Source organism: Atta colombica, unplaced genomic scaffold (assembly GCF_001594045.1).
Source record: "Atta colombica isolate Treedump-2 unplaced genomic scaffold, Acol1.0 scaffold38, whole genome shotgun sequence".
NCBI classification, from domain to species: domain Eukaryota; kingdom Metazoa; phylum Arthropoda; class Insecta; order Hymenoptera; family Formicidae; genus Atta; species Atta colombica.
In genome coordinates this window covers 4,596,119-4,609,369 of record NW_017259490.1, presented here as the reverse complement: position 1 = coordinate 4,609,369, position 13,251 = coordinate 4,596,119, and the positions used below count along the sequence as shown (strand labels likewise).

The 13,251-nt window shown below is 32.6% G+C and overlaps 3 protein-coding genes across 6 annotated transcripts in view; 2 read left to right on the top strand and 1 right to left on the bottom strand.

The window, feature by feature from the left end:
• The first annotated feature begins 367 nt into the window (after nt 1–367).
• On the top strand, nt 368–2,111 carry LOC108690923 (splicing factor 3A subunit 3). The gene is made up of 2 exons (XM_018198475.1): nt 368–678; nt 822–2,111. The coding sequence occupies exons 1-2, from the start codon at nt 466–468 to the stop codon at nt 2,109–2,111; spliced, it is 1,503 nt and encodes a 500-aa protein (XP_018053964.1). The 5' UTR covers nt 368–465.
• Nucleotides 2,112–6,159: 4,048 nt separating this feature from the next.
• Nucleotides 6,160–8,259, bottom strand: LOC108690935. The gene is made up of 3 exons (XM_018198489.1): nt 7,762–8,259; nt 7,139–7,666; nt 6,160–6,645 (listed from the first exon to the last, which is right to left on the bottom strand). The coding sequence occupies exons 1-3, from the start codon at nt 8,103–8,105 to the stop codon at nt 6,345–6,347; spliced, it is 1,173 nt and encodes a 390-aa protein (XP_018053978.1). The 5' UTR covers nt 8,106–8,259; the 3' UTR covers nt 6,160–6,344.
• A 4,080-nt stretch (nt 8,260–12,339) lies between these two features.
• Nucleotides 12,340–13,251, top strand: part of LOC108691016 (janus kinase and microtubule-interacting protein 3) — a 19,954-nt gene continuing 19,042 nt past the window's right edge. For all 4 annotated transcript variants that reach the window (XM_018198624.1, XM_018198625.1, XM_018198626.1 and 1 more), the window contains exon 1: nt 12,340–12,478. The gene's annotated coding sequence lies outside the window, so the exon portion shown is untranslated. The remainder of the gene's footprint in view (nt 12,479–13,251) is intronic.

The following is a 13,251-nucleotide window of genomic DNA, read 5'->3' as shown; positions in this document are numbered from 1 at the left end:
CTTATATATATATATATATATATGTATATATTAAGTGTAGTAAAAAGAAATCCATTTATTTTTCCATTCAATTTCATGCAAAAATAATGGATTTCTTTTTACTACATTTAATATATATATATATTTTCCCGTTCTAATACACATCGTGTATTCACATTTACGGTCTTAAAAAATTTTTTGTTTAATATATTTTTTAATTGTGTTTCTTTTATATGTATAATAAAATTTATATGGATGTATAATAATATTGATATAATAAATTCATACACGTAAGAATCTGTATTGCCCAGTAAGTAACATCATATAGTTCATATTTTGAAAATCTGCTCAGATGTCGCCATCATCAACGAAACACTTTCAACATGGATGTTTTATTCGAGTCGCACTATTGTTGAGAGAATCCGGTTTGATTTTATTGTGCTCTTGAGTGTTTTGAATCAAAGTGAATTGAATTTAAAAATAGAAATGGAAACAATATTGGAGCAACAACGACGATATCATGAAGAAAGAGAGCGGTTAATGGACGCGATGGTGAAAGAGATGTTGCATAAAAAGGCGGGACATCGTGAGAACATCAATTCGGAACATCGTTTGAAGATGTTACTGGATCAGTTTATGGATAGTACAATGCATTTGCAAGACTTGTATGAAGATAAGGATGGACAGAGAAAAGAAGAAGTACGTTGGTTAAGATTTTAAATATTACAGTTTATATATATAGAAAAAATTAAAATCTTTAATTTTAATGATTTCTAACCTTTCTAACGACTGTCGATTCATGAGTCGAAAAATAAGTTCCAATTCCTCGTTTATTATTTTAGGTTCAAGCACTCTCCGGTCCAAATGAATTCTCAGAATTTTACTCACGTTTGAAGTCAATAAAAGAATTCTATCGACGACATCCTAATGAGATTAGTGTTCCTATGTCCGTTGAATTTGAGGAATTAGCTAAGATGAGAGAAAATCCAACTGAAGAATTGTCCAATCTCGTCGAGTTTACAGATGAAGAAGGTTATGGAAAATATCTTGATCTTCACGAGTGTTATCAAAAATATATTAATCTTAAAGGGATAGAAAAAATAGATTATATAACTTACTTGTCGACTTTTGATCACTTATTCGATATTCCTAGAGAAAGAAAGAATGCAGAGTATCAGAGATATGTCGAGACCCTGTTAGGATATCTGACAGATTATCTGAACAGAGTCAGACCTCTGCTTGACATAAGTACAGAGATTGAAGAAGCTAATAAGGATTTTCAAATTCAGTGGGAGAAGAATACTTTTCCTGGTTGGCCTAAAGAAACTGGAAGTGCTCTGGCTCATGTTGGAGCACATTTGGAACTGTCTGCATTTTCATCTTGGGAAGAACTAGCGTCTCTTGGTTTGGATAGATTAAAATCAGCTTTGATGGCACTAGGACTCAAATGTGGAGGTACTCTGGAGGAACGGGCGCAAAGACTTTTCAGCACAAAAGGTGAAGCCTCCTTAGATCCCAATCTGTTAGCCAAGAATAGAAAGGGAAAATCAGCTAAAGGCAAAGATTCCGAGAAGCAAAAGGAAATTGCACGGTTTGAGGCTCACGTATATAAGCTCGCTGAATTAGTATCCAGTCAACGAGTGGCTACGAAAGAAAATGTACAAAGGAAACAAGCGAGAACCGAGGGTGAAAGGGGAGATTCTGATGCAGAAGCAAGTGCAAGCGAATCAGAAGAAGAAGATGACAACGAGGTTCCATACAATCCAAAGAATTTACCATTGGGTTGGGACGGAAAGCCTATACCTTACTGGTTGTACAAGCTGCATGGCTTAAATATCAGTTACAACTGTGAGATTTGTGGAAATTTTACGTATAAAGGTCCGAAAGCATTCCAAAGACATTTTGCGGAATGGAGACATGCACATGGCATGCGTTGTCTTGGCATTCCGAATACAGCGCACTTTGCTAATGTCACTCAGATTGAAGACGCTCTTGCTTTGTGGGAAAAACTGAAAGCGCAGAAACAAGCTGAGCGTTGGCAACCAGAACAGGAAGAAGAATTTGAAGATTCGCTTGGCAATGTAGTCAATCGTAAAACATACGAAGATCTCAAAAGACAAGGTCTGCTATAAAATATATCTGAAAATATTATTGTAATTTTTGAGTATCAACTGCATCACTATGCATTGTTTATTATTCCACTTGTTCATTAAAGCGTTTTCACCAATGAAATACTTTCTTATCCATTTTTATCCATTTATTTCGTTTATTGTGTTATTACCTTTAAATTTGGATTTAAATAACCAAAGAATAATATTATTCACATGAGTATGCATTTATATGTATGCATAAAGAAATATTTTATTTTAAATTATTTCTGACATTATTTTGAAAAGAAAGTTGTAAATAAAAGTAAGATTTTTTTATAGATCCAAAATAATCTCAAATTTAGAAAAGGATATCTTCTTGAAAAGCTGTGAAAAAGCCAGACATTTATTTAAATGTAATTTTTTAAATGCGATTATTATCCTTTTATAAAAATTAAAATTTATAGAAATTTTAATTTTTCTTTTTCGCGTGCGTGTATGAAGGCACATTTCTGAACATGACCGTTTAATTTACATTAAAGATAATGAAACCTACTCTGCCTACTAGATAAATAAGATTAAAGAGATCTAATGCTATATGTAAGCATTTTGGTTACATTCACTAAAAATATATTTTTGTAAGCCCGCGATTATAGACAACATATAACTCGTAGAACGCAGAATAGAATATTATATTTTAATTTTATTTGCTATACATTTGTGTGTGTGTGTGTGTGTGTGTGTGTGTGTGTGTGTGTGTATTTGAATATGTATTTTCTACATATGTATATTATGATTTTTTTAAAAGTTCAATATATTTGTAAGATATGTGTAAAATTTTAAATTATAAACAGAATTCCGTTGCAAATTAGATTGCTAAAAGTGGGCTGCAATGTAAAAAATATTTGCTTAATTAATATATTGAAAGCTTGAGAAGTATATGTTGTAATAATTATGTTCTAAAAACTGATTATTTATACAAGTTAATTTGCTTTTTTGCTAAATTTGTACTGTACTTAGAAAATATATTTTATTGAAAATTGACTATTTAAATTTCTATAATCGATCATCTTTGTAGCTATCTTTGTCTATTCTATTAATAAAAATAAACGTAGCCCAGATGAAAAACGAATTTCCTAAATTGTTTTTTTTTCTTTTTATTAATGAATTATAGTTTCCATTATAATAATAATTGAATTTATATAAGAATTCTATTAAAAATTGATAAAGAATAATAGATATAGGTTTTTTATATATTTAAAAATTTAAATTAATATTTAAACTTTGAAAGTGAATTTTTAAAGTGAATGGTTATCAGTAATATGATTTTTCACATTCTAGGCATTTAGTAAAAAATTATATCATAAAGTTGGAATACTTGAATTCTTTTCTTCTTTTCTCCGACAATCGCAATTTCCTTACTTACTTTTTTCTTGCTTCCATATATCTTATATTTAATTATAAAGATAAGGTCTATGCATACATAGATATAGAATATTTAATAAATCTTATATTTGTTTCATTACTCTGCATCAGATAATATCACGATGTCAGCGAATATTACATTTGGAAGAGGGAAAACATTTAATATACATAAAAGCACATTAATTGTGATCACACATCCATTTACTATTCCAAAAACACTTTGGTATCTCTCTGATCGCAACGCATAATACTGATGTGATCTATCATTCAGTCAGGCAGAAAGTATAATTGTTCCGGATTTTCTGTTTACACTGGACAATTAAGACTTTCATAAGGAACACGCATAGAATTAAATATTTTTAGGCATGTATTCCGAATAACATTTTATCCTGGCACCAACAAGTTTTTCATATATCGTTTAGAATTAACGAAATTTCAGACGCCTTTAATTCTCCATACCGAATATACAATCACAAAAATCCTAGTAGATACGCTAAATCATGCGTATCATCGTTTATATTTCACAAGTAGAGTTCTCTGGATTGCGTCTCGCATCATTAATCTTTACACACAATATCATTTTCCATTTTGAATATCCATGCTAATTGCAAATTGTAAAACGTCGTAAGATTCGCAGTCTACAATTATTGTTAAAATTTTGTCGATCTAATCAACAGTTTGGTATCTCTCGATACATTTACATTCCGTTGATTAAAAATTTCTTATCGATATGTGTCTAAATATTTAACACAAGATGTATACATTCTCATTTCTACGTTGGTTTTCAATGCTATAAACTATGAATTTAATTAACTATTAAATTATTTTAAATTATTGATTATTAAAATTATTAAATGTTTATTAAAATTAGTGTTTAAGTTCATACTATTAAATATCTCTTGGCAAACTGAATTTGCGAATACTGATTTGTAAAGGAGTTCTACGAAAAAAGTTCATAAAATCTCATACAGAATATTATAACTGTGTCATTGTAGAAATATTTCTAATCTTAAAAATTATGTCTTTAATCAATAAATTATTGGAAAAAATCTAAATAAATGATTTCTATAATCAGCTGATCATTAAAATGCGAAAAATATACGTACAAACGTATACGCTTCATTCATATATTTAGGGATATTTCCAAGTCGATTTTTCAATTTGTATCTAATAACCAATTTAGTTGTCTTCACTATTCCACATTAATGCACTATAAAGGCTGTTGTATTTGAGATATATGATGCAACGGCAGAACATTAGCATTTTAACCGATGAAATAACCAACATATAGAAATAATTTCTACTAAACACAATGATATATTGGATATTTTATCGACCAAAATACATTACGTTATATTTTTGTACTTACAAAAAAACATATGAGTGTCTCATCATTCACTATCATTTCTAAATATTTTAGAATTCTTTATATATAGTTGAATTTTTCTTTAAATAAGCTTTAATTCGTCTAAACATGTTTTAATTTCCAAAAATGATAACGATGGAGTATTTTCCTATACAGCACAGATTGTTCCAACATTGCAATATTGCATCAAACTTCCGTATTGTATGGGTTAAGAGCTATAACAATTTCCCAATTTTCATTGAGAGATAATATTTTCAAAAAATTTGAATACATCTTCAAAAAAGTGCTTTTAAAATTACAAAACTTTTGTTTTGAAACATCTTTTTGCATTTACTGCTTCAATAATATACACATAAAAATCAAACTTTTTCAAGGGAATGTTACATCCTCTTAACATGCATAAAAGTACTTATGAAAGAGTACATATCTCTTATTTTGATCTATATCAGATATTTATGTATATGTTTCTTTATTAGATTTTTAGGTGCCTTTAGTGCGCATCAGTATGAAATAATCAAGCGACCGAATTCGCTATAAGGCCCATATTTTGCATGCATATATGCTTTTTGTAGCCCATAAAACGGATTTTCGCTTTATGCGAAATGCTTCGGATACACTCGTTAAAGCGACATCAATCGGTGTCACTGGACGAGGAGGGACGGATGTCTTGCGATAGTTATTTTAGCTCATAGCTTCTTCTGATTCATTATTGTACTATATTGGATTATGACATCAGATGCGAGAGATTGCGCTTATGATATGAAATAACACTATACATCACATTCATAGAAGCGATTATTCTCGCACAATGTACATCAGAATAAATTAGTCTTTTTATATATGCTATCTGTATTCAATAAAATAAGTTTAAATGCCAGGTTCTCTTTTCAATTTATGAATAGATAGTCGTAAATCTTAATAATGAGACCTACTTTGTTAAAATAGGATAACGTTCGTTAACGTAATAGGTAAGATTAAATTACATAATCACTTATTAATTTTCGCCTGACGAATACACATTTTATCTCTGATGAATGTCAATCCATCTTTTTCCTGATTGCGTAAAATGCATCTCATAATATCTAAACCACGAGAGAAGGATAAAATAAATAACATCTAACTTTTGAATTCAGCAGAGATTAACCTGAATATATCTGGCATTATTAGTAAAAGTTTATGGAGGACTAAATGGGGAATTTTATACATTTTTTTATTTTATCGAATGAAAGTAAGGTATTTGAAAAAAAAGTAATTTATATTATTGAATAGTGCAAGAGAAAGATGGTAATTTATATTTTTTTGTAGATGTCATAACTCAATATAGTTAACAGTAAAGAAGTCTTACGTATTATTCTCCGAGGTGCAGCAATATAGTGTCGAAGAACGAAGCGTCCTCGATAAAGGAATATCGAAGAGGAAGAGACTTAGGCACGATAGGTCGTACGTTGTCGGAGTTGCGGTAGATATTGGAGAAGTTTCCTTGTCCCTTATTCGACGCTATCTACGACCGCACTGTCGTCCAAAGTGTGAAGCCAATTGAAGATCATCATGTTCCTTTCATACTTGGACAGCTGATTTCCACGTTCTCTCTCAACGTCCCGTATGGTCAACGCATGATTTCGCTCCTTTCGCCCAATCAAGGAAGCACCAGGAACTCCGGCGGCTGTTCCGGGCACCAGCAAAGTGGTACCATGAGAGCTCTGTGCCGCGGTAGCCGCAGCTTCTAACTGATCTAGATTAAATTCACTCTGCGAAAGGCGCTCCAAAGCGCGGTACGTGGTCAATAACCTAATGGAACATGAATAAAACACTCTATTTCTGCATATTTTTTGTATTGAAACCTGAAACGGTGTGACTTAATAACTTTAAGGTGTTTTTAGTTACATTCACTTCAATTACAAGAAAATGTACATAAATGTCTCGTTCTAATTTTGATAAAATTTAGATGAAAGTTATCCTTTCCAAAGAAGCATTTCTCACTCTAAGAATATTTGTAAAAAGATATATGTTTCTTATCTTGATTTATATTATAAAGCACACAAAACTCAAAATTAGGAAAGATGATATTATACACTTATGTATATTTCCTTCTTAGACAAAGCCAAATATAAATATAAGAATAACAAATATACAACTTATTCTAGATAAAAGAATTAAAACTAAATTGTCAGAAGACAAGTACAAACGTTCCGTCTTTTTTTGTTCCAAAAAGTTGTATAAAAAAAAATTCATGAATTTTGAACCAAGAGAAAAAAAAAGATTTTCTTTATCAATTACTAACCTTCGGCGTATGTAGTTCTGTCTGACTTTCTTATTGACGGACCTCACGAGATCCGCTCCAGTGAAGGGCACAGGTGGTGGTGGCGGTGCCGGTGGTTGTGGTGGTAATTGTGGCACCGATTGAGCGTTTGATGAAGATTGCTGCTGCGATTGGAGCTGCTGCGACTGCGACTGCTGCTGCTGTTGTTGTTGAGGCTGCTGTTCTTGCGCGGTTCCTCCATGCGGGCTAGGAAGCTGGGACGTACTGGCCACGGGTTCACCCACGGCAACCCAAGTGCTACAGGACCTCGAGGCATGATCGAGTCTGGCATGTTCCAGCAGCAGAGTATTGCGCTGGGCAGTGTCGAGAGCTAAAGCGGATACTGCCGTTCGTAGGCCACCGGCTCCAGCTGCGTCTGGGCTAGGAAGCTGCGACACATCACTCGTACTAAAACTCTTACGCAATCCCAATGCTGACGACAGAACACCGCAGCTGCGAATTAGTTCGTTCTCTTCCTCAAACCATAAAATCTCTGGAATGTCTGCCGGCCTAACATAAAATGCATAATAAATAAATACTAAGTCAAGAGTGAAACAGTTGCTCTTCAGCTATCTCTTCAGCACCATAGCTATTGTTTTACGAACCTGTTGCCCTGAATCTGTCGAGAATCTGGTTTCGGTGAGGGCCCCCGTCCGGTGAGTTGCGCATCGCTGTAGGATTTGAAAGTAACCAACCTGTTGGCGCTGCGCAGATCGCTTGCGATCGATGACACGCTGAAGAGTGACAGGTCGGTGGTGACGCTCTCATGACTCGGTGAGCGCAGCATCCGTGAGGTGACCTGCAGGGCCGGACATTGTGTGGTCGACAGACCACTACCTCCACTTCCGCCGCCACCGCCACTGTCACCACCGCCGTCATTGCTACTACAACATTGCGCGCACATAACCGTGGGTATCGGTGAAGCCGATTTTGTTTCGTTTTCGGACATTTTACACTTGTTCACACTTGATGTCCGTTTCTCTATCTATTTATCTCTTTTTTTTGTCTCCCGATGCTTTTTCTCGGTCGTTTTAGTTTCTTCCGCGGTAGCTGTAACTGGTTTACGTCATGCTGAACGTCCAACGTTTCTTCTTCGTTTCCAGAGTAACAACTGTATGTAATACACAGAAAAGATAGCTTAGCGATACAGCACAATTAGGATAAGAATTATTAAATAGAAATTTTCTGGAGAAGCACTTAAATATAAAACTTCCGTTTTATTATGGCAGCCATATTTGATTATAAAGAAGAAATTCGTTTATTAATTGTTTTCTGATATTATACACAAATAAAAACAAATAACTTTTTTGCATATGATAGAATAGATTTTATATATACAAAATATCTCCAAAAAAGAGATTTTAAAGGCATATAAAACAATAAAAAATAAATTAAAAAGTCCTAATAAGTCCTAATAAATATAAATCCAAAAACGAACGATTGCCAAGAGACTCTTGATCTTCCTTTAAAGAATAAAACATCGAAATTAGACATAATATGAATTCGGCCAAATCTAACAAACTTACTTTTTGGACAAGGCACAACTTTATACTAATTTAAGTTGCTCCTTAAAAATTTATTCAAAAATCGGTCTAAAGTTTGTAAAAAAGATTAAGAGATATCTTGATTCCGTTCATTTTCGCATCTATATGTTTTATTAGGACTTTTTGACTTATTTTTTCTTATTCAGAAATAATTAATTATTAATATGCCCTTAAAGTCTGTAACCATTTTTAGAGACATGTATATACGAAGATTTCTTTTTTTAAAATATTTATTAATTCACGGACTAAAAAGAAAATTATTGGTACGTATTGGCAAGTTTATTCCATCCAATTAGATCTGACACATGCAATATAAAACTTAGCTATGCTAAATATAAATTATAACTTCTCGCTTCCACATCATAATTTAATATGCAGTGACCAAACAAAAGTTTAAAAATATATAGTTTTTGTAGAACATCAGTATACTATTATTATAACTTTATTTTATGAAGTATGTAGTATAAAAACAAATTTATTTATAGTCTAAAAAGATAATTATGGTAAGACTAGAATGTTAATAGACATTGTAAATCACATACGATATCACATATCGCAGATTAGTATGAAGATGGAGAAACTATTATCTAATCGCAAGTCCTTGATCCAATCTATAGAGCTGGAATGTGCAGGTAAGGTGCTAAACGCTTTGCACGCCGTCACCACGTGGGCGTGGTAAAGTATAGTCTGTCTTGTAATGTATACGCCTATGATGTGTGATATGCGAGAAAGCGAAAAGCACATTTAATACCGATACAAAATACTGCTAATCCGGATACTAATTAGCAGTAATATTGATTACATCACATTTATAATTTTATCAATATTATAATTTTCCTCTCAACAATATATATGTAATATAATACACGTTGAACGTAATAATTATATTGTCGAGTATAAAATTTATAACATATAAAATATGACGTTATGTTACTGTTAATTAATTGTTTACTAATAAGTAACTCTTTTCAAAATCAAAATATTATTTAATAAAAGTATCAACATATTTAAATCTTTTAATATTAAAATTTTAATTTTTTAAAACAAAATATGAAACAGACATTTTCAAACAAACGATTACTCCAAATGATTACTTCTTTGTTTTCTACAAAGTGTATTTTTAACGCGCAATGTAATTAAAATAAACTTATTACGTAAAATCAAACAGACTCTTTGTGAAATGATTTTCAAATTGTAATTAAAATATTTAATATTGAGAAAGTATAATAATAACTTTTGTTCGGAATTTTTTTAAAGGACAATTAACATATATTTTTAATTTTTTAAAGAACTGTTGTAGTGTTTTTAAAATTAATGTTTCATGTAACACGTTAAGAAAGTTCTAAAAATTTCTAACATTTAATTCAATGATAAATATATAAAATATGAAATTTAATATTAAATTATTTTTCCCCTTTTCCCTATCATCTTTCTCTCCCACTCTTTCTGCCTATCTATTTCTATTTCTATCTCAGAATCGATTAACTATAACCTGAGTTAACTTTTTATTCTCCTTTCTGTATTGCAGAAAAAAGCAATTTCTAAGCTGAAGTCAGCTAAAAGTGAAGTATCGTTCAAATGATATATGGACATAGCTACGTAATCGATAATTATATATTATATTCTGAAGTCAAAGTTCAAGAACTTTTCCTAAGATTGATATTTCGATGCCTTCATCAGCCAGATATTGACTTTCTCGGCCATTTAGTGTGTCATACATGTCATCCAGCGCAAATCGAATAAATTAAAGCCATATATTTTTTAATTAATCAAATCTCTCTCTAACATTCTTTGACAAAAAATACTTTGACAAAGAATACTTAATAGAAAGTTGGCAGCCATTGATATATGTATTAAAAATCTAAAAGAATATTATATAAAAAAAGAATAATATATAAAAAAATATTTTTCTTAACAGTATGGCAAAGTTAGAAGATTGAGAACATTTTGATGCTTTTTTTTTCAAATGAAATGTGTTATATTTCTAATAAAAATCATAAGAAACTCTTCATTTTAACTATTTAAATTATTCCAGTTTAAATATACTTTCCATAAATATGAACAATATTAAAAATAAAATTTATATTCTTCAATATTTTTAATTCAACATTACAATTTAATTATTTTACGCTTTTCAAACTTCTGATTCTATTTAAAAATTAATCTCTTCATTGTACTGTTTTTCTGCAAACTTATCCTCATTAATAAAAAATATATGAGTAACTATGTTCTACTTTACTTGCCTTCGCAGGTTTCCTGTAGACTAGACATGGTCATAAACTAAACTGTTATATTAGCGCGACTACACGTCACGAACTGCGCTAATTAAATGCGACTACAGATAATATGTGCGTTCAGCCAGTTTATATCAACTGCGCTAGAATCGCGCTTTCTTTTCGGAGTTGATTTTCATCGTGATTATTAAAGCGTCGCTGTAAACTCATCGTCAGCGATGGCAGGCTCCGATAACAAAAGTGAAGGACCGGCGCAGTTCTATAAATACGCACGAATATTCACGATTCTCAGCGCACTTAATGTATCTCGCACTGTCAGCCACATGACGACGCGTTTCGCCGTGTCGAGGATTCCGCCGTCGTGAACGGCGAATCTGTCAGCCGGCTGCGTGGCTCCAACAGAGTCACTCAAAGGAGAAGACCGTCAACCAGGAACGCGAGACAGATATGGCAAGCCACGGAATCGCCAGCGGGAGCACATGAAAGGGAACAACAACCACTGTCCACACTCGCCGTTCTCACACGCGTCGAGCGCGTCGAGTTACGTCAAAGAGACGACACGATTGTTTCCCCTGGGCTCTACGGTTGTCGATCGTGGCTCGGGCTCGCTCACTGCACAGGCGTCGCTATCCACATATCGATCGATAGCTGTGCTCTTCTCTAGTTTCGCCGCACCCCACGCGATTCGGACCTCTCTCGCTAGGACCGAGCTAACGGCCGATCCGCATCCCTTCTTCATCCCTTATTGCAGCGTGGGATATGGACCAGTGGACCGGGCCTAGAGGCCCTGAGCTACTTGATAGAGATTTTGTTACGACCATTCCCTAATTTACAAAGCAAATATCTCTTCACCTCCTTCAAATATATGTTATAATTAAAAATCATTAATTAAATATGTATAAACATTGTTTAATTATATTGTTAAATATGTATAAACACTGTGATTTGTTAAATCATTTAATACTGATAATCTAAATAATTATTGTAAATATATTTCATAAGAATATTGTCATAATGAACAAGTCAATTTAATGTTTAATTGGAAACGATGACCCAAGCTTTCACTCTCCATGCTAGAACGTTCACAATAAATAATAAACTTCAACATCATCATGTAGACTAGACATATATATTTAGACATGTATATTTAGACTATTTATTAGATATTTCGATTAACTTATATTAAAATACGAAGATCTCTCTTTTTGATCGAGAAACTTTGTCGACAATGAGCGCCACTAAAGTTCGTGCAAATGAAAGCGGACGTGGACGGCCAGTTGGTCAAACTTAGAGTGAGTGGGCGATATATATACGCGGCGAGGAGACAGGAGAGATGAGAGCTAAATAGAGCCAAAGAGACGAGATGACGCGATTAGCACATATAGCGACCGTAAGCCGTAGATTAGGGCCTCAGCCTCAGCCTCTCTTAGTTGGCGACGGTGTCTCTCGCGAGGAGGATTCGCCGCTGTGCCGAATCCAACAATATACTCGGCGAGTCCGATTGGTCGGCTAAGACCAATACTCTTACGTCCTCAAGAAAAACGGTAAGTTCATTTTTGTCGCGATTCTTGTTCATTAGCGGCTTTTAGCTTGTCGTGACTATAATGGAATGGAACGTTTCCAATTTCACCAAATAACAAATAATTAAAAAAGTGTTACGTGAGATTCAAAACTACAGTTTACTTCAATTACATGAAATTCCGTCTCTATTATCGTTGCGTGGCTTTTGAAACGTTCAAAGGCTTAATTAGAGAATTCATCTAATTGGAGCAATCAATTGAAAAAAAAAACACTCTTGGAGAAGACTCCGCGTCCTCTCTATAAAATAAAGGTATTTAAGATAATAACATTAATGCACATCTCATATTAAAGTATTGGAAATAATATCTAATATACTCATCATGAAAGGATTTATTGTTCCGCTTTGAACAATCCCATTTGCAGCCTTTCAATGGAAGTATTATTTCTATTAATTATTTAAAACCTAAGTCTAAATTAGAAACTTTTAATATTAACAATTATTAATAATTCTGACTGTGATAATAAAATAATTCAACTCGTTCAGAATTTTAAATGTTAAATTTTTGAGGTTTCGAGATTTACGAGATGAGAATAGCAATGATGAAAGGAATTTTCTTAATTGCAATTTGATATTTTGCATATAAAATGATTTTTAGTATTGAAGTACGATTATTTTTAAATTTATGTTCATAAAATGTTCTTAAGAATGGAAATGATGCTCTTTCTTATAGTTCTCTAATTAAATGCATTCACATTAGAAGATCTAATATATATACACACATACACACACACACAC

Coding starts and splice junctions, on each gene's coding strand:
- LOC108690923 (XM_018198475.1), top strand. CDS start 466: ATGGAAACAATATTGGAGCAACAACGACGATATCATGAAGAAAGAGAG. Junction 679..821: donor ATGGACAGAGAAAAGAAGAA/GTACGTTGGTTA, acceptor TTATTATTTTAG/GTTCAAGCACTCTCCGGTCC.
- LOC108690935 (XM_018198489.1), bottom strand. CDS start 8,105: ATGTCCGAAAACGAAACAAAATCGGCTTCACCGATACCCACGGTTATG. Junction 7,667..7,761: donor CGACAGATTCAGGGCAACAG/GTTCGTAAAACA, acceptor ATTTTATGTTAG/GCCGGCAGACATTCCAGAGA. Junction 6,646..7,138: donor CAGAACTACATACGCCGAAG/GTTAGTAATTGA, acceptor ATGTTCCATTAG/GTTATTGACCACGTACCGCG.